Source organism: Callorhinchus milii, unplaced genomic scaffold (genome assembly GCF_018977255.1).
Source record: "Callorhinchus milii isolate IMCB2004 unplaced genomic scaffold, IMCB_Cmil_1.0 Scaffold139, whole genome shotgun sequence".
NCBI classification, from domain to species: domain Eukaryota; kingdom Metazoa; phylum Chordata; class Chondrichthyes; order Chimaeriformes; family Callorhinchidae; genus Callorhinchus; species Callorhinchus milii.
Window position 1 is genome coordinate 72,781 of NW_024704880.1, and position 25,548 is coordinate 98,328.

General features: G+C 51.9%; 2 protein-coding genes across 4 annotated transcripts in view; both read left to right on the forward strand.

Moving 5' to 3' along the window:
- The window catches only part of LOC103190888 (inositol-trisphosphate 3-kinase C), a 28,841-nt gene extending 26,395 nt beyond the window's left edge, over positions 1–2,446 (forward strand). Inside the window, exons 5-7 of the mRNA XM_042345880.1 lie at positions 240–341; positions 758–829; positions 1,469–2,446. Of these exons, the coding sequence (XP_042201814.1) occupies positions 240–341; positions 758–829; positions 1,469–1,672 (378 nt within the window). The 3' untranslated portion in view covers positions 1,673–2,446. The remainder of the gene's footprint in view (positions 1–239; positions 342–757; positions 830–1,468) is intronic.
- A 4,318-nt stretch (positions 2,447–6,764) lies between these two features.
- eef1g (eukaryotic translation elongation factor 1 gamma) lies at positions 6,765–17,454 on the forward strand. Of its 3 annotated transcripts, XM_007911800.2 has the most exons (8): positions 6,765–6,809; positions 9,343–9,501; positions 9,753–9,816; positions 12,259–12,401; positions 13,880–14,023; positions 15,212–15,341; positions 15,732–15,838; positions 16,027–17,454. In XM_007911800.2, the coding sequence occupies exons 1-8, from the start codon at positions 6,798–6,800 to the stop codon at positions 17,122–17,124; spliced, it is 1,857 nt and encodes a 618-aa protein (XP_007909991.1). In that variant the 5' UTR covers positions 6,765–6,797; the 3' UTR covers positions 17,125–17,454. The 3 variants fall into 3 exon arrangements, with proteins under 3 accessions (XP_007909991.1, XP_042201820.1, XP_007909992.2); XM_042345886.1 differs by lacking the exon at positions 6,765–6,809 and having other exon boundaries at positions 9,124–9,501; XM_007911801.2 differs by lacking the exon at positions 6,765–6,809 and having other exon boundaries at positions 9,124–9,501; positions 16,030–17,454.
- The last annotated feature ends 8,094 nt before the right edge of the window (positions 17,455–25,548 follow it).

Sequence of the window (25,548 nt, forward strand, 5' to 3'; positions counted from 1 at the left end):
TGTGAGACTGGCGCGATATTAAAGGCAAAATACAAAAATAAAATAATAATTTGGTCACTCAACCCATGTCTCTGTGCAATTGGCACACAGTTTCAGCCACAAAGTACACACTACAATCACTACACTTAACAGTACATCCTGTGAAACGCTTTGTTATATCTCGATGACGCAATAAGGCGCCACGTCAAATGCAAGGATTATTATTATTATTAATAAAGTCTGTCCTCGCTCCCCCACAGAAAGCTGACGGAACCTGCAACACCAACTTTAAGAAAACCAAACAACAGGAGCAGGTGGTGGTGGCACTACAGGACTTTGTGGACGGCAGTAAAAACATTCTGGTAAATAATTTTTTTTGAATGAATCATCTTGGCTTCCCCGCACTGGGAAGTCTTGCCTTGGGGAGAATGGAGGGGCGGGTGTGGGATGGGGGGGGGGGCGCGGATGGAAGGGGAGAGAGAGAGAGAGATATGACTGGCGATTTTCCCAAGAGAAGAGCTGCACATCTGCCTGCCTCACAAGAGTGGGGGGGGGGGGTCGATGCCTTGAACTTTCCCTAATTTGGGAAGAGGCATTGGCAGGGGTTGCTGGGGGTGACCCACCCCATCTTTCCCCCCTCCCCCTCTCCGGGCGTGAAGGGCGCTATATAAACACAAGTTGTTGGTGTTCCATCTGTCCACTCGCTGAGGATAACGGTTCCTCGGCAAATTCATCACCTTGTCTCCGGCTCACACTTCCCCTCCTTTGCTCCTTACAGAAAAACTACCTGACCCGCTTGAAAGAGCTGAGAACGGCGCTGGAGAACTCCGAGTTCTTTAAGACCCACGAGGTAAGGCAGATGCTGTGTGTGTGTGTGTGTGTGTCAATAATCTTAGGGCAATATATAATAATAATAATGATAATCCTTGCATTTGATACAGTGACTTCTCACATCTTCGAGACGTCTTAAGTTGTTGTCGAGGTGTCTCAACGACGTGATGAGGCAACAGCAACTTATTATTTCGCCCACAAAATATTACCATCAGTTCGCTTTAAAGTGTCTCCTGTGAATAGCTTTGAGACGGCTCGACGATGTGATAAGGCGCTTTCGTCAAATGCAAGGATTAGTATTGTATTATTATTATCGCGGGGAATTTTTGTGTGTAGGTGGGATGCATGGAACTCTTAAACATGGCGATGGGTTTCCACATGTAGTTGAACAAAAAAATAAGCAATGATGCAGGGATATGGTGTAAGAGCAGGGAGTGGGATAAGGTGCTGTAGTAATAATAATACTTGCATTTGTTACAGCGCCTGATCACATCGTTGAGATGTCTCAAAGCGCTTCACATGACATCCTATAAAGTCTAGTGTGTATTTTGTGAGTGAAACGCTATATAAAATGCAAGGATTTGTAGGGAATGGGAGAGATCAACGCAGTGAATTAAAGGTTTTGACATAGAAGTCTTGTGTGTTGTCTTCTTCTCAGGTGGTGGGAAGCTCCTTGTTATTCGTTCACGATCAGAGCGAGATGGCCAAGGTATGGATGATAGACTTTGGGAAAACCATGTTGTTACCTGGGAACGAGACGCTGAACCACAGGATTGCCTGGGAAGAGGGTAACAGAGAGGATGGCTATCTGTGGGGACTAGACAACCTGATCAACATTATCAGCCAAATGGTGACGGACTGAGCTCCAAACCAGTCTCCTGCCGGCTTGGTCTTCAGTCTCTTGAACGACGGACGCACACACTCGCGAGCGGGAGTGGCTGTTAATGTCAATATCTCCGAGGTTTTCTGCAGTTCCCACCTCCCTCTCCAGAGAGGTTCCTTGTGATGGACGGACACTGCCCTGTGCACAACGTGGCCAGGACGGACGGACGCACGGAGGAGCAAAAAAGAGGGGTGCTTCTTGAGGGAGTACGTTTGCGAGGGTGTAGCGAGCATGGTTTCCTTGACTCTCCCCGACCCCACTCACCCTCCCACATCTATTCTGCCCCCCTCTCACCCCACGCCCGGCCTTTGAATATTCAACAACAAACTAAGTCGCAATAACTGGAAGACCCTTTTGAACTTGAACACTCGGACACCACTGCGATACTGATGGAACTAACCGTAAAGTAACCAGAGAGCGAGAGACGAGGGGGAGATTTTTTCTCCTGACTCATTTCTAGATGGCGTTCATGATCTCGAAGCCACGAACGTAGCGATGTCAGTTCATCTCTCGATTTAACACTCGCCGTGCAAAGTCTACTAACAACCTGTTTGAAAATGATTTCCTCTTTTAAAGACTGATTTTAAGAAAATGTGGAGGTGTGAGAGAAGGTGGGGTGGGTGAGGGGAGAGAGAGAGAGAGAAAGCTTGCTGAGAGGTTGCTGAATGGTGTGTATGGATCGCTTAAGACCTGTACCTCGATGGTCAGAGCCCTCGCCTCGCAAGCGAGAGGACCCGAGTTCGATTCCCGGGTGGTTCAGGGCGAAGCCTTAGGAAAGTTTCCTTACTCCACATAAACATCACACGCGCACACCTCTGTAAGTCGGAACCTGCTTGTCAGTTAGTCGATCGGGGATCGCTTTCCAGAGATAATAGCCCCTTCAAAAAACAATAATAATAATTGTTCACACAATCCACGACTGTTTGTGGGACGTCGCTGTGCGCAATTCGCTGCTGAGTTTCGCCCACAAAATACGCAGTCAATTCACTTTCCAGTGTATCCCGGGAAGCGCTTTGAGACGTCTCAACGCGATATCGAATGCAAGGATTATGATGATCATCAGATTAACTGGGTTTTAACTGACCTGACGAGTTGAGAGGTTGTCACAGTTCAGTCAGTCGGGATTTTCTGGGCTTTTAGACTCATCTGTGCCTGTAACCTACATAGCAACTCATCTGCGAGACTGAGTGCGTGTTTCTGACGGCGGGGAGAGAGAGAGAGAGAGAGAGAGAGACTGACTCCATCTTCCCCCCCTGCTCTACAGTGCAGAGAGCTGCAGTTCCACCAAGTGGTGAAGATCCCCATGACACGTTATTTAATGCTGGTTGGAGGCGGAGGTGGGGGGGGGAGAGGGTATGATGAAACCACATTGCCCGCACAGGGCAAGGGCACCATTTCAGTGTGTGTGCACTGCTGCACGCTCTCTCTCTCTCTCTCTCTCTCTCTCTCTCTTCCTGTTTTGCTAACACGCCCAAACTCTTGATTTTTAAACAGCGTAATTTTTTAAAAGAGAGTTTCGAAACTTGCCCCAGGGGCTTTATTGGTTTTTTTAAAAAAAATTCCGACTATTAATAATCCTCCTCGCGCTTTGATCCAGCCGGCGCCTTCTCACGTTGTCGAGACGCCTCAAAGCGCCTGGCGAGGCGTACCGTAAAGTGGGGCGAATGTGGGTTTGTGGGTGCAACGCGGCAGCTAACTTGCACACCGCAATCCCTCCAAGTAATAATAATTTGGTCGCTCACTCCACGACTGTTTGTGGGACACAACTGGCCCACAAAACACACAGGCACTCCCATTTTACAGTATATCCTGTGAAGCGCTTTGAGACGTCTCAACGACATGATGAGGCGCTGTATCAAATACAAGGAATATTATTATTATTATAACTTGCACAATCTTCCCACAAAGCAGAAATGTGATTACCAGCGTCACCAATTTTTTGACACAGTGGGTGGGGGGCAAATGTCAGCCACCCACCCCCGTTACTCCACTGCAGTGAGTGAGAGTTCTGTGGCCTGTGGATGTTTGCATTAACGGAGGGTGTTGAGTTTTAATGCAAGACAGTTTGGCAGGTTGAGACTAGCTGGAATATTGACTGCTCTCTATTCCAGGCTCCTCACAAGAACTATCTCTGTCAGTCTCAGTTTAATGTTTCGCCCACAAAATACTCAGTCACTACACTTTACAATATATTCTGTGAAGCGCTTTGAGACGTTTCGAAGATGTGATAAGACGCTATAGCGTCAAATGCAAGGATTATTTTTTTTTTCCATCCACTGTTTGCCTCTCCTTCCCTGACTGCCTGTTAACGTCACCTTAAAATTGCATCCTTTCTGTTGTTAGTCGACGGGCGGATCACTTTCTGGGGGTAATTATCCCTTCAAAAAAAAATAATAATAATTTGGTCACTCAATCCACGATTGCGCAATTGGCACATTTTGTGTTTAATATTTTGCCCACAAAATACACAGTCACTACACTTTACAGTGTATCCTATGAAGCGCTTTGAGACGTCTCAGTGATGTGATGAGGCGCTGTATCAAATGGAAGGATTATTATTGTTAATGAAGATAAGTCTAATGTGTTTCTTTTCTCAAAACTGATAACCTCGATCAAAGTCTTATTCAGGAATCCTCATTGTAAATATATATATATATAGATAACATCTGTATAAATGCACATTGTACAATACTCAGAGCTGTCAAATTGAACTGTAAAATGCCTGAACTGGATTATGTCTGAACTTTCTGTATTCAGTGGGGGGGAGAGACGGGGGCAGAGAGAGAAGGAGGAGGGGGGGAGGAAGGGAAAACGAGACTGTGGACAACATAAGATCAAGATGTGACCTTAGAGCAGATGTGCCTCAGAAGTGGGCGAGAGTTTGGGTGCGAAGCGGAGGAGGAGAGGGGGAAGAGAGAGAGAGAGACGTGATTAGGCCAAAGGGAAGCTGCCAAATATTTTCTGATTGGACATAGAGACATAATGTGTTTTTCAGAGACCAGTCACTGGGGGCAGTGAATCCTCCCCCTCAGCTCCTATTAACCCTACAGCCAAAGCCCCAACTAATGGGTAGGGTGGTCCTCGCTGGTCAACCAGCGGGAAAGCTTGCCAGACAGCGTTCTCAATGGCCGAGCTATGTGTGGGTTTATCTGGTTAGACTCCAGGAGTTACCCCCATCGCAAACTCTGGGCTCCCCCCACCCCACAAGCTTTGGCTCTCGCCAACCTGCGCCTAATACTCTCCGGAATTAGGTAAGCGGGGTGTGTTACACTGGACTGAATCTGCAACGGAAAATAAAAATGTAGGTAACAAACGCAGGGAGAGGGGGTTGAGGGGGGTAGGGGGGGGGGTGGGAGGGGAACAAGCTGCACATCTCGGCTGAAGAACATTGTGAAGGAATGGATTGCAAGATCTTGAGGAAAGGACAGTCTCATTTTCTCTCTGTTTTGATCTGAATCGGGTTACCCCAAAACACGTTCAATGGAAACTGACCCAAAGCTGTGGCCCTGCTCCGAGAGAGTGAGAAGGAGAGAAAATGCACAGTGCTTCTCGTGGGATGCGATGCGGACTGTTAAATCCCTTTTTGTTTTTGTAACCCGGTTACATATTTATAAAATATCTGGACAAATACTGGAACATAAACGTGATTTTTTTTATTTATATATTGCATTAAAATTGTGATATTGGGATGATTTGCTGGTGTATCGCCAGATCCTATCATAATAAACCTGCCTTTAAGTAGGAGTTTCAAAAGTATTTAACACTTTTGTTGTAGTTTTGCGGCTTCTTTCATATTCAGAATGTCGTCTATCCCACTTTCTTTCTACGTGCTGCGTATTCCTGCCGGTTCGGATGAGATGTTAAACCTCACTTCACGACTGTTTGCGCCCGCGTTTGCCTTCAAAGCACACCGTCGCTACACTTAACAGGAAATCCTTTGAGCTTCGGTCTTGACGCAAACAACAATAACAATCTGAATAATAATGAAACCAAATTGAATAGGGAAGTCGCTGGGAACGCGCAGCAGCAGCATCGATGAAAGTGAGTTAACGTTTCAGGTCGGTGGCCTTTTGTCAGAACTGGGGGATGTTTGGAAGGGGGTAGATTGTTTAGGGGAGGACAAATTTGCAGGGCTATGGGGGAGGGGAGTGGGACTAGTCGGTAGCTCTTTACAAAGAGCCACAGCACGGACACGATGGACCGAATGGCCACCTTCGGTGCTGTGTAATGATGAGAAGAACAAGCAGAGAAGGGGGGTGGAGGAGGTGGAGAAAGACGTTTTGCACCATCAACACCTTTGATCTCATCCTCATCTGCCATCCACCTAAAATGTTTTCCTTTCGCCTTCCTTTTGCCCCTTTCTTCTCTGCTTGTCCATATAATTTAAGGTGACGATGAAGAAAGATAATGGGTTGACCCTTTGAGCTGTGAATCAAGTTGAGTTTCACCCATTTCGCCCCTCCTCTCCCTTCCTTTGTGGAGTCCTGAGGCTCAGTGGTTAGAGCACTCGCTTTGCAAGTGAGAGACCAGAGTTCAATTCCAGGCAGAGGGCGAAACCTTGGGCAAGTTTCCTTACTCCACACAGAGCCTAATAATAATCCCTCCAAAACCAAAAACAATAATAAAAATTGGTCATTTTCAATCTACGACTGTTTGTGGGACATTGCTGTGCGCAATTGGGCCGCCGCGTTCGCCCACAAATATATACAGTCACTTCACTTTACAGTGTGTTCTGCGAAGCGCTTTGGGACGTCGAGAAGACGTGAAAAGCGCTATATCAAATGCGAGGATTATTATTATTATAGTTTAAGATGATGATGAAGAAAGATTTGACCATTTGAGCTGTGAATCAAGTTGAGTTTCCCCCATTTCCCCCCTCCACTTCCCCCTTCCCCCCCACCAGGTGCAATCAGACCAATTAATTCCAATTGAGTCCTATCAACCAACTGGGAGGGGACATGTCGCCTATAACAGGGGCTGAGTTTGCGACATGTCCTTCTATCGTAAACCGTGGCCGTGCTAGCAGGCGCCTGTCGTAAAGCGCGGCTCCGGGACCGTCTCCTTTGCGGCAGTGCGGCGAGGCGAGGCGCCGGGCGGACTGCAAATGGCGGGGGCGGTAAGTATCCGCCGGTCGCTGAGGCCGCCCACGCAATCCGCGTCCATCCTCGCCATCCGTGCGAGCGGGAAGCCCCGGGGCCGCCTATAGCGGTTGACGACCGTCTCCGGTACACTTTGCAGCCGTTATTTTGTGTGGTTTGTGTGTGTGTGTGTGTGTGCGGGAGGGAGGGAGGGAGGGAGGGACGGGGCCTGGTCGGTGCCTTCGCCTTCACCGAAGCCTCGGTCGCGTTGAGCGGGGACTTTGGGGGGAGAGGGGAGTAAGAGGGGGTCCAACAGCTTCTCGTCAATAATAGGGGTGTAGAGGTGGGGGAGGGGTGTAGGGAGGGGGGTAGAGATGGGGGAGGGGGGGGGTAGAGATGGGGGAGGGGGGAAGAGATGGGGGAGGGGGGTTGAGGAGGTGTAGGGGGGTTGAGGGGGTAGAGATGGGGAGGGGAGGAGGGGGTAGAGGAGGTGTAGGGGGGAGGGGTTGAGGGGGTAGAGGAGGTGTAGGGGGGAGGGGTTGAGGGGGTAGAGATGGGGGAGGAGGGGGTTGAGGTGGTGGAGGGGAGGAGGGGGGTAGAGGAGGTGTAGGGGTTGAGGGGGTAGAGATTGGGGAGGAGGGGGGTAGAGGAGGTGTAGGGGCGAGGGGTTGAGGGGGTAGAGATTGGGGAGGAGGGGGGTAGAGGAGGTGTAGGGGGGAGGGGTTGAGGGGTAGAGATGGTAGAGGAGATGTAGGGGGGTGGGGAGGGCTTGAGGTGGGGGAGGGGGTTTGAGGTGGGGGGGGAGGGGGCTTGTGGTGGGGGAAGGGGGAGTAGCGGAGGGGGAAGAGGGTTGAGTTGAGGATGTGGGACTTTTTAAGGTGGGGGTGGGGGAGAATGGGTTGATTGGGGAGGAGGCAGTGGGTGTTGAGGTTGATGAGGGGAGAGTGTATAATAATAATATAATAATCCCTGTATTTGATCCAGAACCTTATCGTGTCTTCGGGGGTGGGGTGGGGGCTCATGTCGGGGGAGTAGAAGGGTGTGGGAGGTGGAGAGAGGATGATGGGGGTGGGGAGGGGGTGGGGTGGGTGTCGGGGTTAAAAGGCATAAAGGAGTTTGGGAGGTGTTCCATTGGTTGGTGGGGGTGAAAGAGAAAGAGTTGGGGGTGGGGGGTGAGAGTGCGGGGTGGGGGGTGAGAGTTGGGGGTGGGGGGTGAGGGTGGGGGGTCGCGGGGAGGGAGGGATTGGGTTGAACGTGTCTGTTCCAGTCGTACCTTCTCATGTCGTTGGAATTTCTGCCGGACCCCCACCGCAGTTTCCCCTGTGACGTGTAGTGACTTAAAAATTATAATCGTCGCATTTGATATAGCGCTGTTCACGTCGGGAGGACGTCCCAAAGCGCTTCACAGAACACATTGTAAAGTGAATTGACTGTATATTTGTGGGCGAACGCGGCAGCCAATTGCGCACAGCAATGTCCCACAAACAGTCGTGGATTGAAAATGACCAATTTATTATTGTTTTTGGTTTTGGAGGATTATTATTAGGCTCTGTGTGGAGTAAGGAAACTTGCCCAAGGTTTCACCCTCTGCCTGGAATTGAACTCAGGTCTCTCACTTGCAAAGCGAGTGATCTAACCACTGAGCCTCAGGACTCCACTTGTGTCGAGAGGTGAAGGCTGCAGCCAATTTATGCGGAGCTGTGCCCCACAAACCAGTCAGGAGACTGACTTAATTAGGATTGTTGGCCACAATTTTATCTCCCACCCCCTCCCCCTACCCTCCCCCCACCCCTCAATTGCGTTGTGGGATCTTGAACGAGGTAATAGACAGGACCTTGGGTTTTGGTGTCTCGTCTGAAGGTTGGCACCACAATAATAATCATAATAATAATCCTTGCATTTGATGCAGCGCCTTATCACGTGCTTCAAGACGTCTCAAAGCGCTTAACAGGGTGTACTGTTAAAGTGTAGTGACTGTATATTTTTGACAGTCCCCACAGGGGTACACAGGAGGCTGATGGTCTCACTATACAGACCATCAGCCTGTCCTGTAGCTCAGTGGTTAGAGCACTCGCTTTACAAGTGAGACACCTGGGTTCAATTCCAGGCAGAGGGTGAAACCTCGGGCAAGTTTCCTTACTCCACACAGAGCCTAATAATAATCCTCCAAAACCCAAAACAATAATAAATTGGTCATTTTCAATCCACGACTGTTTGTGGGACATTGCTGTGCGCAATTGGCTGCCGCGTTCGCCCACAAATACAGTCAATTCACTTTACAGTGTGTTCTGTGAAGCGCTTTGGGACGTCCTCCCGACGTGAAAAGCGCTATATCAAATGCGAGGATTATTATTAATATTATAGTCAATGAACTTGAAGTCCTCATTGTGGGACTTAAACTCAACATCTCCACAGCCTTGCTCCTCCCTACCTTATGTGACCTGCTCTACACCCCCTCCTTCAGCCTCACTGCTCCCCACCCTTTGGAACTCCATCCCACAGTCACTTCGCCTTGCCTCCTCCAAGGCCTGTGCGTTGCCCCTCCTCACGTTCCTCTTTGTGCTCTTACAGACCCTGTACACCTGCCCCAGCTCGTGGAGAGCTTACCTGGTTCTGATTGCTGCTCAGTACAGCAATTTTCCATTGAAACTGGTGTCCGGAGCACCGGAGTTTCACCCGGAGACTGGCGAAGCGACTGAACACTTTCCATCAATATTCCCACTGGGACAGGTGAGCTGGGTTTATTTTATGGGCTGAGGGAACGTGATCTTGAACGCCCCCCCCCCCCCCATCACACCAGTCCTCGCCAGGCTTCACTGTGAGAAAGGCTTTGTGCTGCCCCTCCTAACGTTCCTCTTTGTGCTGTTGTATTCAGTGTCTTCTCTCCGGTTGTTTAAGCCGTTCCCTACCTGACGCAGGTGATCTCACCAGGTGTGCACTCCGCAGCTAGTCTAATGCACAAGGTCTCTCGTTCCCGGCAGGTCCCTGTGTTGGTGGGCGATGGAGGCTTCTACGTGTCTGGGAGCAACGCAGCTGCTTTTTATGGTGAGTGACTTTCTGGTAAGAGTCCCTTGCGTTTTGAGTCCCGTCGTGTGGTGGTTAGCACTCTGGCCTCGCAAGCCAGAGGACATGGGTTCGATCCCGGGCGGGACAGGTCAGGGCAAAACCTTAGGCAAGTTTGCTTACTCCGCACGCATGCCTGTTTACCAGCAGTCAGTAGAAATCCACTTGTCAGTTGATTGGTGGGTTGCTTTCCAACCCAATTTCCAATAATAATCCCTTCAAAAAAAAAATTTGGTCACTCAATCCACGACTGTTTGTGGGGACGCTGCTGTGCGCAATTGGCTGCTGTGTTTGGCCCACAAAACATACAGTCACTACGCTCTACAGTACATCCTGTGAAGCGCTTTTGAGACGTCCCAACAATGCGCTGTATCAAATACTATTATTATATCTAGCTTCCTCTTAAATGCGTTCTGTGCTGCCATCTGCTTGCAGTTTGTCTCACTGCACTGAACCTCTGCGTGAATTGAGATGTGCGCTGACATTTTTTGGCAGTACAGTAGCTTACAAAATAATAATAATAATAATCCTTGCATTTGATTATAGCGGCTTATCACGTCTTCGAGATGTCGCAAAGCTCTGAGACGCTATCCTGAGTGGAGGGTGCTGTGTAAATGTGTGCTGTTGTTGAAACCTAGCAGCCAATTAAGTACAGCGGTGCCCTACAAACAGTCGTGATTTGCGTGACCAATGTTTTTTACACCCGGAAAAGCGATCGTCTACCAGCTGGTGGTTGAGTTCTGTAGCTCAGTGGTTAGAGCACTCGCTTTGCAATCAAGAGACCTGAGTTCAATTCCAGGCAGAGGGCGAAACCTTGGGCAAGTTTCCTTACTCCACACAGAGCCTAATAATAATCCTCCAAAACCAAAAACAATAATAAATTGGTCATTTTCAATCTACGACTGTTTGTGGGACATTGCTGTGCGCCATTGGCTGCCGCGTTCGCCCACAAATATACAGTCAATTCACTTTACAGTGTGTTCTGTGAAGCGCTTTGGGACGTCCTCCCGACGTGAAAAGCGCTATATCAAATGCAAGGATTATTATTATTCCCAAAAATGAGCTTGTTAACCCTTGAATATGCGACAGGTTGTGAAGCAGTATTCAAGGGTTAACAAGCCTATTTTTGGCAATGCTGGTGTGTGTGTGTATATATATATATATAGAGAGAGAGAGAGTGAAAGAGGGGTGGGGGGGGGGTGGGAGTTGAAGCTGGTGGTTTGTGCATTGTCTTTGGGAAAGAATAGCAGGAAATGGAGGAAGTCCCAAGTGGCTGAAGGTGGGGTGGTTGGTGGTAGGTGGGGGGGAGAGCAAATATTCCCCAAGCGCTGTCTGCTAGGGTGGGGTATGGGCTGGCCTGCCTGTCTGCGCGGAGGAAGCCTCTGTGTGATGAGGATGTCCTGTGTTTAATGTTTTGTGCCTGTCCCTGAGAGCTTTTCCCCGCCCGCCCACTCGCTCTGCTTCCCGTGTGTTGTGTGAAATCGCCTCTGTGTCAGATCTGTTTGTTTATATTTGGGTGGGGACCAGCATACCTCCTAAAGAGTTGTTTATCTGAGTGATTTGGGGTAATTTTGCCCCCACCCCCCTCCCTCTCTCTGGCTTGCGGATGTGGGGGTCGGTGCTGGGTATCTGCTGTGTGTTGGGAAGAACTGTAGTGTCATGGCTAGAGCGCTCGCCTACCCGTGTTCGGTCGATTCACTTTACAGCGTATCCCAGGAAGCGCTTTGAGACATCTCGAGGACGTGATCAGGAGCTACATCAAACCCAAGCATTATTATTCGATATTAACACAGTAACGCCCCTCATCTGTGTCCCCACCCGCCACGAGTCCTCGCCAGACTCCAGAACATTACTGTAAAGTGAATCAACTGTATATTTGTGGGCAAACTCCGGTGACCAATTGCGCACAGCAGCGTCCCCACACACACAGCCGTGGACCCAAGTGACCAAACAATAATCGGACTCCTCGGGGCTCTATCTGCTCCCGGTTGCACTTTCTAATTACCAGGACGGTGACTTGTATCGTTCTGGCGCCAAAAGTGCAGACAGCAATGTGGTTGGTTTAAGCCGCCCAGTAATTCTGTGCTGGACACAGGTTGGAGCGTAACCCGACAGTTGACCAAGTGACCAGTTTGACCCTGAAGCCGGACACAGGGTGAGATGGGGGCGTGGACGGTAGGTTGTGTGGGTTAGACAATTGGTTGGACCGGGCGGGGGTAATGTTCTTGAGCCACGTGCAAAGAGCTGTAGAGGACGCTGATCTTGGCTCTTACCCATTCTGTTGTCTTCAGTATTTTATGTGCGCGACTCACTCCATGTCCCTGACTGTCCAGCGCCTTGGGACGTCCTCCTGACGTGAAAGATGCTGCGTAAGTGTCATTTGTATTGCCGTGTTGTTGTTGAATCCACGGTGTTCTCTTCTAGTCAGCAGCGATGTCCTGCGTGGCTCCTCCGGCCAGCAATCGGCCCTCGTTCAGCAGTGGGTCAACTTCACGGAGAGCGAGCTGGTCTCTCCAGCCGCCACTTGGGTCCTGGCGTCCCTGGGACTGCGGCAGACCAGCCAGTCGGTGAGTCCTGTGTCCGAGAAACCTCACCCGAGCTTGGGGTGGGGACGCAGTGGGGGGGTGCTTGGTTCCCGGCTGGTCAGGTCAGGGCCAAACCTTAGCAAGTTTCCTTACTCCACGTGCCCACACCTCTGTTTACCCCGTAATCAGTAATTGAGCCAGATTTCTGGGGTAATAATCCCTATAAAGATGAATAATGAATAATAAACTGATTGGTTTTAGCTGGTTAGACCCCCCAACGCACACTCTGGGCTCCCCCAAAGCCTTGGTTCTCGCCAACCTGCGCCTAATACTCTCCGGAATTAGGTAAACAGGATGCATTCCTCCAGGAAGCGAGAGCGAGAGCGCATTAAATTCCAACACGTGGGAATTTCCATGTGTAGGTGGGATGCAGTAAATTCTCGGTCGAGATTCGGAGACTCTTTGAGCAACGGTGACGGGTTTCCGCGCGTGTCAGACGCTTGGCTGGGCCAAAAAAGACTTTGCAAAAAGCATTGTGTAGCTAAAGAGCAATGACTGAGCCCGTGCTGCCGTTTTTCCCCTCTTTCTCTCTCTCCTCCCCCCATTTCCTGATGGTGCCTACGGGGATTGGGAGTGTGTGAGTCTCTATAGAAAGTGTGCTGGTTCGACCTCGCTCCTCCTGAAGATTTTGATCAGTCAGCACTCGGCAAACGTGCTGCTTGTCCCAAAGTCTTGACAGCCGTACGCATTGTACGTGGTTGGGATGTGAGCTGCTGATTGCAGCCCTGCTCTGCTGTCTCTGGGAACCCAGTTCAGTCCTCTTACAAATTCCATTCAAGTATCCCCAGTTGGCTGGACTCCAATTACTGTTGAAACCTCAGCCCTCTTTGCTGCGTCAGAGGAAACGCAGCCCTTTTTCTGGTGCAAGTCACAATCCCGGACATCAGTCAGTCCCTGAAATGGATGTTGATTTCAGATTAATATTTTTAATAAGGATAATACTTGCATTTGATAGAGATATGGCAAAGCCCCTCATGGAATATACTGTAAAGTGGAATGACTTTTGTGGGGCGAAACGTGGCAGCCAATTGCCCACAGCAGCGTCCCACAAACAGTCGTGGATTGAGTGACCATATTATTAGTATTAGTAATTATTTTATTATTTTGGGGGGATTATTACCCCTGGAAAGGAATCCGCTAATCAACTAACAAAGAGGTTTTGTGTCTTGGTAAACAGGCGTGTGGAGTAACGGAACTTGCTTAAGGTTTCATTTTCTGACAGAACCCGGGTTCGAAAACCCTGGAAAGTTTCCTTACTCGACCTTAATATAAGGCGACGCTGATTATAAACCTGGCGCTGTTCTGCCCACAACATATCCAGTCACCACACTTTACGGTGTTATCCTGTGAAGCGCTGTGAGACGTCTCGGGGACGTGATGAGGCGCTGTATGAACGGCAGGGATAATTCTACTTATTAAATAATAGTGACCGTACAATACTGTATTGTGAACATCCACAGGTGAGGATGCACGCCAGAGAAGATGTACAGAAGGTGCTGTCTTTATTAAATGGCCATCTCCGGAGCAGACCTTACCTGCTGGGGGAGCAGCTCACTCTCGCTGATATCACACTGGTGTGCGCGGTGCTGGAACTCTTTAAGCTGGTGAGTAACACTCGTGGCGGCTTTTCACACCACCTGTGTGGTAACCACATCCTTTCAGGTGTATGGCAGACGGCTGATTATCTGCACCGATTAGGACAATTCACCGGAGCTCAGCAGTTAGAGCCCTCGCCTTAGCGTGCGAGCGAGGGATCTGGGTTCGATTCCCGGGTGGGTCAGGTTGGGCGAAACCTTACACACGCAGCAGGAGTGAGTAGGAACTAGTGTTGGCGGATCCGGGGGAGGGTAATAATCCCTTCGATAAATAAATAATAATTTGGTCATAATAATAATAATCCTTGCATTTGATACAGTGCCTTATCATCAAGACGTCATCAAGATGTCTCAAAGCGCTTCGACAGGTTATCCTGTGAAGTGTAGTGACTGTGTACGTGTCTGAATTTAGTTCCAAATTAGCCGGTGGCCTGGGATGTAAGAATTGACTAGCGATTGATCTCTCTCTCTCTCTCTCTCTCTCTCTCTCTCTCTCTCTCTGGCCAACTGCACTGTCTAATTACCAGCTCGGTTCTTGTGCTGATCTGGTGCCAAGAGTGCGGACAGTAACGTGGGAGATGGCTCTGACCTGCCAAGTGACACTGTACTGGGCTCAGCCAGAGCTCTGCCCTACATTTAAACCTGGAGTCTGTTGAGGGAGGAAAGGGGGTGGGGGGGGTGGGTTCGAAAATTCAGTGTGGTCATTTGACGCATAGCAATTAACCCCCACTCTCGCCCGGCTCCCCATCCCTCAGGTTAGCGTTCAAAACCCTCCACCTCACCTTCGACGCCCCTCCACAGCCTCGCTCCTCCCTCCCTACCTCTGTGACCTGCTAACCCCAGGTTCACCTGACCGCTCAGCGGGCTCTGTTCAGCATGCTACCCGTTCCCCCGCTCTGCCCACCCCACCATAAGCCTCTCCGCCCCCCCCCCCTACCCCCACCCTCTGGAGCTCCATCCCACAGTCCCACCGCCTCACCTCCTTCAAGGCTCGTCTGATGACCCTCCTTTTCGACCAACCGTGCCTTTGGTCACCCTCCTTCTCCTCGCCCCCCCCACCGCCCTCCATCCCCTCCTCAGCTCAGGTCCAAACCCCTGACTGTTCAGCGCCTCTGGACGCCCTCCTGACACTGTGAAAGACAGTGTAACTGTCACGTGCTGTTGCCGGAATGTAAGTGCTGTGTTTCCCCTCTCTAGGTGCTCGAGCCTTCGTTGAGAGAACGATACGTCGATGTGAGCCGCTGGTTCAACGCGTGCGTCAGTCAGTCAGAGTTCCGGAGAGTTCTGGGCGAGGTGGAACTCTGTCTCACAGCTGCCGAGGCCGCAGGCAAGTGGTGACAGCGTCTGAGCCACTCTGGGCACCAACAGAAACCTATAGCTCCAGTAGTTAAAGCTCTCGCTTCGCAAGCGAGAGGATCCGGGTTTGATTCCCGGGCGGGTCAGGTTTCACACCCGAGCAAACACACACTGTCAAATGGCGGATTGCCTTCTGAGGGTAATAATCCCTTCAAAAAAGTAATAATAAATCGGTCACTTCAATCCACGACTGTTTGTGGGGACATCTCTTGTGTGCAATTGGCTGCTGCGTTTCACCCTAAAAAAACAGTCACTACACTTCAGTCTATCCTGTGAAGCGATTTGAGGCGTCTCGAAGACGTGATATCAAATGGAAGTATTATTATTATTCTCTTTAATAAGTCTTATTTCTCCTTAAAAGCCTTAGGCAGGTACCCGACAGCCCATCCTGAGCCGAGCTCTGCTATCGAGGGCATGGTTCCAGCGAGGGTGGTTGACTCGCCTCAAGAACGGGAGGCGATGTTGATGGTAAGTGATAATAATCGTTGCATTTTATACAGCGCCGTATCGCATCTTTGAAGCGCTTCCCAGGACACACTAAAGTGTAGTGACTGTGTTTTGTGGGCGAAAAACGGCAGCCAATTGCGCCCGGCGACGTCCCCACAAACGGTCGTGGATTGAAGTGACCGACTTATTATTTTTTTTTTTGAATGGAGGAGGTCGGAGCGGAGGAGAAGCCGGTAGAGAGCGTGGAGTCAGTCACCGAGGGGAACCTTCTGCCCGACGTGGTTCTGGTAGATGTGGGCCAAGCGAGACTGGTCACAGCAGAGCAGAGACTGGGTGAGCTCGGAGACACCGTGATCGTTCAACCCGAGGAGAAACCAGCGGTCGACGAGGCGATAAAACCGGTGGCAGATTTAGCTGGAGAGGAAGGGCAGAGCCTCCTGCTGATTGTGATCGATGCCGCGGAAGATGAGAGACCGGAAACGTCCCGGGTGGATGATCCCGACGGGATTCAGAAGATCTCAACCCGAGCCGACGAAGCCACCACCACGCAGGGAACTGTCACTGCTGAGGTGGGGATGGCCCAGGAGAGATTGAACGAGGCTGCAGTGGAGATGGAGGCAGACGTTGGCACAGCCAAACCTCTCATAGTCTCCATCAGAGAGCAGACAATGTCCAAAGTTGTGGTCGTAGAGGAGAGAGTGACTGTGGTTGCTGAGGTGCTGACTAGCGCTGTCAAGGGGATGACTGATGAGGAGGAAGAGGAGGAGGGGGCAGAGGTTACTCAGGAGAAGGAGGAAGGGATAGGGGTGGAGGTCATGGTAGGGGCTTTGAAGGAGGAGAGGGCAGTGATGACTGACGACGGAGAGGAAAGGGAAGCAGTGGTTGAGGAAGAGAGGGGAATGGAGGTTTCGAAGGGGAGAGTGCTGGAGGTTACAGAGGAGGTTCCTGCAGAGATGGTGGTGACAGTGGCTGAGGTTCAAGAGGAAGTGGTAGAGGTTCCTGATGAGGTGAGGGTGCCAGAGGTTGAGGCGTCTCAAGAACCGACGGAGATTAAAGCCTCGTCTGTGCAGCCAGAGGAGCCTGGGGCTCAGGTCACAACGGGAGGTCCTGCCAAAGAGATGGCGGAGGTGACCGGAGTAGACGACGAGTCCATGGGCAGAGAAACTGGCGTTGGTCCTCCCAGAGAGGAGATGCCAATCGAGGGCATCGATGAGGCAGAGGTGCCAAGCGAGACCAATGGAAGCGGAGCCGGGGAGGCAGACGCAATGATACTCGGTGCTTCAGACGTGAGGTTGAGTTCTGTGTAACTGATCGTTCGTTGAGTGCCGTAGTAAATGGAGACCATCTGAAGACTTGTGGGCTTGCTGGGCAGCTCTGTTGCTGGAAGAATGGTTCTACTCTACAAGGAAGGCACACGCGGATGAATGTAGAACTGTGCCGTGCGTTAACTGGCAATGGATGTCCCACCTCAGTCACTCACTCACTCACTCGCAATCATTCAGCACTTTATATTGCCTTTGACCGTCAAAAATGTTGACTTGAATGGTTAAGGCTTCCTACCTCTTTGCACTAATTGCACTGTAGTTTTGCACAGCTCAGCTCCCCTGCACTGACTTACCGGCAATTTATATATTTAACCCGAATGTTCTATTAAAAAAAAATAATAAAAGCATTTCAAATACCATCACGGTTTGCTGTGTGTCAATGGAACAGTGTAATTTTGTGCTCGCGTAAAGACGTGGTCACTACACTTTACGGTGTATCCTGTGAAGCGCTGTGAGACGTCTCGAAGATGTGATAAGGTGCTGTGTCAAATGTAAGTATTGTATGTTTAACGAGGCATATGACCTGTTAACTCCATGTCAGGCTGCCTGCTCCCTCCGCTCAGCGGGCTCTGGTCTGCTTCATGTCGCCCACCCGGCCCATCACCATCAGTGGGGGGGCGTTCAGACCTTGAGCCTCTCTGCCCCCACCCTCTGGACTATTCCACCTTCCCTTGGGCCCGAGCTGGTGTGTGGGATCAGGAGGGGTGGAGGGTGACCAGCGGCGTGGTGGAAGGGGGCTTGAGATGGGCCTTGAAGCCCGTGAGGGGGAGGGAGTGTGGGATGGAGTTCCTAAGGGTGGGGGCAGAGCGGCTGAAGGCCTGACCTCGGATGGTTGGGTGGGCTGAGCAGAGGCAGCGCTGACCACCCTGCTAACGGGACAACGTGAGTGGAATCGATCCCGCTGCGGCGGGGGGGGGGGCTTGAACCCACAAATCTTCTGACTCCGATCCGGGCTGCCGTTTGGAAGCCCTTTCCGAAGTCACGGTACGTTGCGAGAAGGAATGTTGAGAGTTGTGAACAAATTCCTTTCTCCTCCCGAGGGCTCTGATTTTATACAGTCTCTGGTGTTATTAGGAAGCAATGATTTCCTGTTTCTATTTTAATTGGGAGCTCTCGGCTGTGTTTCTGCCACATTTCCCTTTGCACCCAACACTTTGTTGGAGTTGCTAATCTTGGTTCACTGATTCAGAACTCCGCTGCCTGTATCCTATTCTCACCCACACTAAACCCAGTCCCCCCCCCCCCCCACCATCACACCAGGCTCCACTGGCTCCCTATCACCCACACTGAACCCCGTCCCCCCCCACCATCACACCAGGCTCCACTGGCTCCCTATCACCCACACTGAACCCCGTCCCCCCCCACCATCACACCAGGCTCCACTGGCTCCCTATCACCCACACTAACCCCCGTACCCCCATCACCCCCAGCCCTCGCCAGCCTCCACTGGCTCCCTATCACACACACTGAACCCCGTCCCCCCCCACCATCACACCAGGCTCCACTGGCTCCCTATCACCCACACTAACCCCGTACCCCCATCACCCCCAGCCCTCGCCAGCCTCCACTGGCTCCCTATCACACACACCAAACCCCGTCCCCCCATCACCCCGACCCTCACCAGCCTCCACTGGCTCCCTATCACACACACTAACCCCCGTACCCCCATCACCCCCTCGCCAGCCCCCACTGGCTCCCTATCACACACACTAACCCCCGTACCCCCATCACCCAGCCCTCGCCAGCCTCCAATGGCTCCCCCTATCACACACACTAACCCCCATCACCCCAGCCCTCGCCAGCCCCCACTGGCTCCCAATCACAGAACAGATGTATTTCAAGATCCTCAAACTCATCTACAAATTCCTTCAGGCCCGGACACCTCTGACCGGCCTCACACCACCTCCCGCTGCCTCCACTCGACTAACTCTGACCTCCTGCTTGTCCCTCATGTCAGCTCCACCATCGGTGGCGACCTGAAAGGGAAAAAGGGGGCAAGGCAGAGGGAGAGATAGAGGGAGAGAGGGTGACAGAGTCTCGGGGGAGTGGGTTAGTGGCTGAAAGAGTGGCCGCACGAGGGTCAAGCAGGAGGCTGGAGCCGGTCGAGCGGGGGGGGGCGGCGGGTAGTTGAGTGGGTCGGGTAAGCAGGTCGGGAAGTACCAGGGATTTGAAGCTCCCCGGGATCGCCGCCCTTAACACGACAGGAGCTGCGTGAATGCAATCTCGCCCTGCCCTGGCGATCGATTGTCGGCGGGCTGCCAAGCGCAAAGGGGTTAAGTCCGCCAATCGCAGGCTGACAAAAGGGGAATGAATGCAGTGTGAGCTCAGCTCAGCTCAGGGCGGCTGCGAACTGCTGAGTCGCTGGGTTTGAGCCGGTTTGGGCTGTGGGTTTGTGCTCGGTTGCAGTTTCGCTCCCCCGACTGTTTGGAAGCCCCGGGGTTGCTCGCTGCGTCGCCAGAGTCTCCCACATGCGCGGCTCCCAGGACTAAGAGCTGTTCCGTCTCCCCTTCATTACAGCCAGGATGTGCGATTGTATCCGGGACATGTGCTCGGACCGCGCTCCCTCTCCTGTCTCAGGTAAGGTCCCTGTGCCTGTCGCTCTGTTTTGCTTTTACGTAACAGCTGCACTGCTGTCACACCAGAGTAGCGCCTCAGAGCGCTTAACAGTGGGGGAGCCTGACTCCGAGGCGGTGTGGGTGGGGTGGGTGGGGAGGGGGTGGAGGGCGGGGAGGAAGGGTGGGTGGGGGGGGGCAGGACAACTTTCTAAAGGGAATTGGATAGGGACTTGAAAAGAAAAAAATGTGTAGGGTTGTGGGCTAAGAATGGGGGAGTGGGGAATAGTTGGGGTAAGAGCGGGGGAGTGGGGACTAATGGTGTAAGAGTGGGGACTAGTTGGGGTAAGAACGGGGCAGTGGGACTAGTTGGCAGCTCTTTCAAAGAGCCGGCACAGGCTGGATGGGCTGAATGGCCTCCTTCTGCGCTGTAAGATTACAATAATAACAATTCTGGCGTTTGACCCGGCGCCTGATCACGTCGTCGAGACGTCTCAAAGCGCTTCACGGGATACGCTGTAAAGTGAATCGACTGTGTATTTGTGGGTGAATATTCTATGATTTCTGTGAAACTCGGGACAGAGCGTCGATGGGGTGTGGGGACGGTGGGGGGGGGGGGGGAGAGAGAGGAGGAGGGGAGGGGAGCGGGGGAAGAGAAGTGGGGGAAATGACTTGCATCTCGATAGCGCCCTTGACGTGGGGTAGCATCTCGGGGGGGGGGGGGGGCGGGGGGGGTCTTTAGTTAATCTGGTTCACTCGTTGGTCGAGGTCTCCTGAGAGTTTATTAGCGTTAAAACTCTCCATTTACTCAATTTGTGTCTCGATGTCAAACTGTTTTATCCAATGAATGTAGAAACCACCTTCGGGGTCTGTGAGTGTGTGTGTCTCTCTCTCTCTCTCTCTCTTCCCCACCTCCCTAATCCTTATTCGTCCGTCCATCTGTCTATTCCCCCCCCCCGTCCCCCCACTCCCCGCCTGCCCTCCCCTCTCCCGCTCCTTCTCCCTCTCTCTCCCCCCCCTTCCTCCCTTCCCATCATTCGTCAACACAGCACGTCCTGTCCACACACAACACAGAGAGAGCCCCAGACACCAGACGCAGAGACTCTTCGCCCGCCGCTCACGCCGAAAGGCTGTTGAGGAAAAGTTTTCTCTACGAGGTTTAAGGGACAGAGGCTTCACTTGTGCAACAAGCGGGAACCACACACACACAGAGACAGAGAGCGAGAGAGAGAGAGAGAGACAGAGAGTGCGAGACAGAGAGTGCGAGACAGAGAGAGAGACAGAGAGAGAGAGAGAGAGAACAGACATTTCATTTAAAAGGTAAGTAACTTGACTTCCGAGTTAGCCCACAGTTTGGTGTATTTTAACACAGTTTGCTTGAACGCACGAACCTCCGTACCCTCTTCACCCCGGCCCTCGCCAGCCTCCACTGTCACCCCCACTAATAACAGCAACAACAACAAGATTTCATTTACGGAGCGCCTTGCACGTCGGGAGGACGTCCCAAGGCGCTGGACAGTTGAGTCGGGGCATTGGGGGGAAATGGTCAGGGTGAGGGGAGGGAAGGGAGGGAGCGAGGAGGGGGTAGAGAGTTGAGAGGGGAGCTGAAGGCACGGTCGAAGAGAACCCCGTCCCCCCATCACCCCAGCCCTCGCCAGGCTCCACTGGCTCCCTATCACCCCCACTAAACCCCGTCCCCCCATCTCCTCAGCCCTCGATGGGTTCCATTAACTTAAGACCCTCTATTCGACCCGTTATTACGGTCGCCTCCAGCTCCCCCCCACCCCACAACGGGCTCAGGGTCACTGTTAAACACTCTGAGACTCTGCCCCGTGTGAAGGGCGTGGAGTAAATGGCAGTGGTTTAAGGGTTCTCGCTGGTTTGCAATCTTTTTTTTGTTCTGAGACTGAACGGAGAGAAGTCTTTTCAGCAAAACCTTTTTCTCGTCTGGTTTTGCGACTTTGGGGCGAGTTCACCATCTGTTTCCAATTAAACCACAGCATTTCTTTCCATTCATCCTGCCGTGTGTGTGTGTGTGTGCGCGCGCGCGCGAGTGTGTGTATGTTTGTGTGTCTGTGTGCGCGCGTGTGTTGGTGTGTGTGTGTCTGTGTGTGCGAGTGTTCGCGTGTGTGTGTGTGTGTGTGTGCGCATGTGTTGGTGTGTGTGTCTGTGGATATGCGTGTTCGTGGGTGTGCGTGCCTGTGTGTGTCTGTGTGTGTGTGCGAGCCTGTGTGTGTGTGTGCGAGCCTGTGAGTGTGCATGTGTGTGTGTGTGTGGCGGGTGGGGATGTTAGTTAATTGACGGGTCGCTTTTCGGGGGTAATAATCTCTTAACCCCCGCTCCCAAAAAAAAATTGGTCACTTGATCCACGACTGACTGGGACACAGCTGTGCCCAATTGGCTGCCCTGATTCGCTCACAGTCACTACACTTTACAGTACATTCTGTGAAGCACAAACAGTCGTGGAGCTACCAATTTTATTTGGGGGACTGTCGGCGAGGACACCGAGAGAGAGAGAGAGAGAGAGCCAGACTGACACACTAATAATAATAATCCTTGCATTTGATCCAGCGCCTTATCATGTCTTCGAGATTAAAAGTGCTTCACAGGATGTAATGTAAAGTAGAGTGACTGTGTGTTTCGTGGGCGAAACGCGGCAGCCAATTCCTCCCAGCGACGTCCCCACAAACAGTCGTGGATTGAGTGGACCGCACTAGTATTATTTTGGGGCGTTGGGGGGGGGGGGGAGAGAGCATGTGTGAGAGAGAGAGAGAGAGACAGAGAGGAAATGCCATCTTTAAAAGGCAACCCACGACTGCAGATGTAACAATGAACAAGGGGCTTCCTCTGGCCCCCGAAGGAAACCTTTACGGTGACAGCCAAAGGCCTGGGCTACGGAGCTGAGACAGGATGTCAGCCTCTGTGCGGGGCTGAGCCCGGCCACAGCCTTTCCTGACGACTCCCCGGAGAGTCCACGGCGATTTCGGGTCACATCCAGGCCCTCGATACAACACGCGGGGGGACAGGGAACCTGGTTTGGGGGGAGAGCGAGAGAGAGGGGCAGCGAGCTGGGTTTAGGAGAGAGAGAGAGAGAGAGAGAGAGTGGTTTAGTAGAGAGAGATGGGTTTGGAGATACAGACACACTTACACATTCACAAGCACGGAGAGAGAGAGAGAGAGAAAGAGAAGGTACAAGACTAGTTTGGGGGAGAGAGAGAAACCTAGTTTAGGGGAGAGAGAAGGTAGGAGACTAGGTTAGGAGAGAGAGAGAGAGAGAAGGTAGAAACCTAGTTTGGGAGAGAGAGAGAAGATAGGAACCTAGTTTGGGAGAGAGAGAAGGTCGGAGACTAGTTTGGGAGAGAACGAGAGAGAGAAGGTAGGAATCTAGTTTAGGAGAGAGAGAGAGAAAGTAGGAACCTAGTTTGGGAGAGAGAGCAAGAGAGAGGGATCTTGGTTTAGGAGAGAGAGAGAAGATAAGCCTTGTCTAGAATGGAAGGAACTTGGCTTAGGAGAGAGAAAGGAAGACGGACGGAGCCAAGTTTAGGAGAGGGAGCGAGAGAACAAATATAGTTCAGGCGAGAGAGAGAGAACGAGAGAGGGAACTGGGTTTTAGCGCTGTTGTGGATTGAAGTGACCAAATAATTACTATTATTATTGTTTTGAAGGGATTATTACCCCCGGAAAGTGATCCCCCAATCGACTAACAAGCGGGTTCCTACTGACTGCCGGGAATACAGGCGCGTGTGTGTGGGGGGGGTGGGAGTAAGGAAACTTGCCTAAGGTTTCCCCCTGACCTGACCCGGCCGGGAATCGAACCCGGGTCCTCTCTCTGGCTCGCGAGGCGAGGGGTCTAACCCCCTTGAGCTACGGGGAGAGACTGATTGGAACGGCGGGAATGCGAAAAATGCATGCGAAGGGGTTTAGGAACTCCTGGCTCGAGGGAGAGAGAGAGATTCCGACTCCGAAATATTCCGCCCGTTGACCTTTTGCGGGCGTGAGGAGCGAGGCGGGGGCTGGAGAGCGAAGGAGAGAGAGAGAGAGAGAAAGTGGGGAGGGGGGGGGGAGAGAGAGAGGAACGTAGGTTAATGACTGTGTGTGTGGGTAAAACTGCAGACAATTTGTTGAGGGACTGAGACCTTCAAACACCCAATAAAACCCTCTTTTTTTTATCCCGAGGACACTGAGGGCCTTGTGTTTGGAAGCCGGGGGAAGACGTTTGAGATTCTGTTCTCAGCAAAGAATCTGCTGTGACATTCTTTGACAAAAGTACTGATTCCAACCCTTTTTACAATCAGCACCAACAGCTCTCTCTCTCTCTCTCTCTCTCTCTCTCTCTATCTGTCTGTCTCTGCCTCTCTCCATCACTCTCTCTGTCTGTCTCTTTCTCTGTCTCTCTCCATCTCTCTCCGTCTCTCTCTCTCTCGCTCTGTCTCTCTCTCTCTCGCTCTGTCTGTCTCTCTCTCTCTCTCCATCGCCCTCTGTCTCTCTCTTGCTCAGTCTGTCCATCTCTCCCTCCATCTCTCTCTCTCTGTCTCTCTCTCTCTCTGTCTGTCTCTGTCTCTCTCCCTTCATATCCCTCGCTCTCTTTCTCGCTCAGTTTCCACCTCTCTCTCTGTCTCTCTCTCGCTCAGTCTCTCTCTCTCTCGATCTCGCTCAGTTTCCATCTCTCCCTCATCAGTCTCTCTCTCTGTTTCTCTCTCTCGCTTAGTCTCTCCATCTCTCAGTCTCTCTCACTCTCTATGATTTGCAAAATTACTCTGCCTTTATTTTATGTACTTTATGAAGTCCCTGTAGCTCAGGGGGTTAGACCCCTCGCCTCGCAACCCAAAGGACCCGGGTTTGATTCCTGGGCGGGTCAGGTCAGGGCGAAACCTTAGACGAAACCTTAGGCAAGTTTCCTTACTCCCCCCAACACACACACACCTCTGTTTACCAGCAGTAAGTTAAGTAGGAACCTGTTGTTAGTCGATTGAGAGGGCCGACCAGTCACTGGGGGCAGGGAATCCAGAATTAGTTAAGCAGAGGGCGTCCCTCCAGGGAGAGAGAGATAGCGCATCCCATCCCGACACTCTCTCTCTGGGGTTCCCGGGTGTGGAGGGGATGTGGGGAATTCTCAGTCGGGTTTGGAGACTTTGAAGCCACAGTGACGGGTTTCCGTGTGTGTCAGACACCCGACCGGTCACGGTGACGGGTTTCCGTGTGTGTCAGACACCCGACCGGTCACGGTGACGGGTTTCCGTGTGTGTCAGACACCCGGCTGGTCATGGTGACGGGTTTCCGTGTGCGTGTCAGACACCCGGCTGGTCACGGTGACGGGTTTCCGTGTGCGTGTCAGACACCCGGCTGGTCACGGTGACGGGTTTCCGTGTGTGTGTGTCAGACACCCGACCGGTCACGGTGACGGGTTTCTGTGTGTGTCAGACACCCGACCGGTCACGGTGACGGGTTTCTGTGTGTGTCAGACACCCGGCCGGTCACAGTGACAGGTTTCCGTGTGTGTCAGACACCCGGCTGGTCACAGTGACGGGTTTCCGTGGGTGTCAGACACCCGACCGGTCACGGTGACGGGTTTCCGTGGGTGTCAGACACCCGACCGGTCACGGTGACGGGTTTCCGTGGGTGTCAGACACCCGGCCGGGCAAGACAAAAAGGGGCCGGAATTAACAAAAATATTCAGTTACATTTCAGAGCAGTCGCATCAGCAGATTAGCGGTTTCACGTGTATTTAAGGCAGATTGAGGGGGTTCCTGCGAGCGCTGTGTGTATAAAAAAAAAGTGTTTCTCTTTGTCTGTTTGCTTAAGGGTTCTCAGTCTCTCGATCCACAACAGAACACTTTTGACACAAAAGCACCGA

Coding starts and splice junctions, on each gene's coding strand:
- eef1g (XM_042345886.1), top strand. CDS start 9,139: ATGAACTTGAAGTCCTCATTGTGGGACTTAAACTCAACATCTCCACAG. Junction 9,817..12,258: donor CAACGCAGCTGCTTTTTATG/GTGAGTGACTTT, acceptor GTTCTCTTCTAG/TCAGCAGCGATGTCCTGCGT. Junction 15,839..16,026: donor AACGGGAGGCGATGTTGATG/GTAAGTGATAAT, acceptor TTTTGAATGGAG/GAGGTCGGAGCGGAGGAGAA.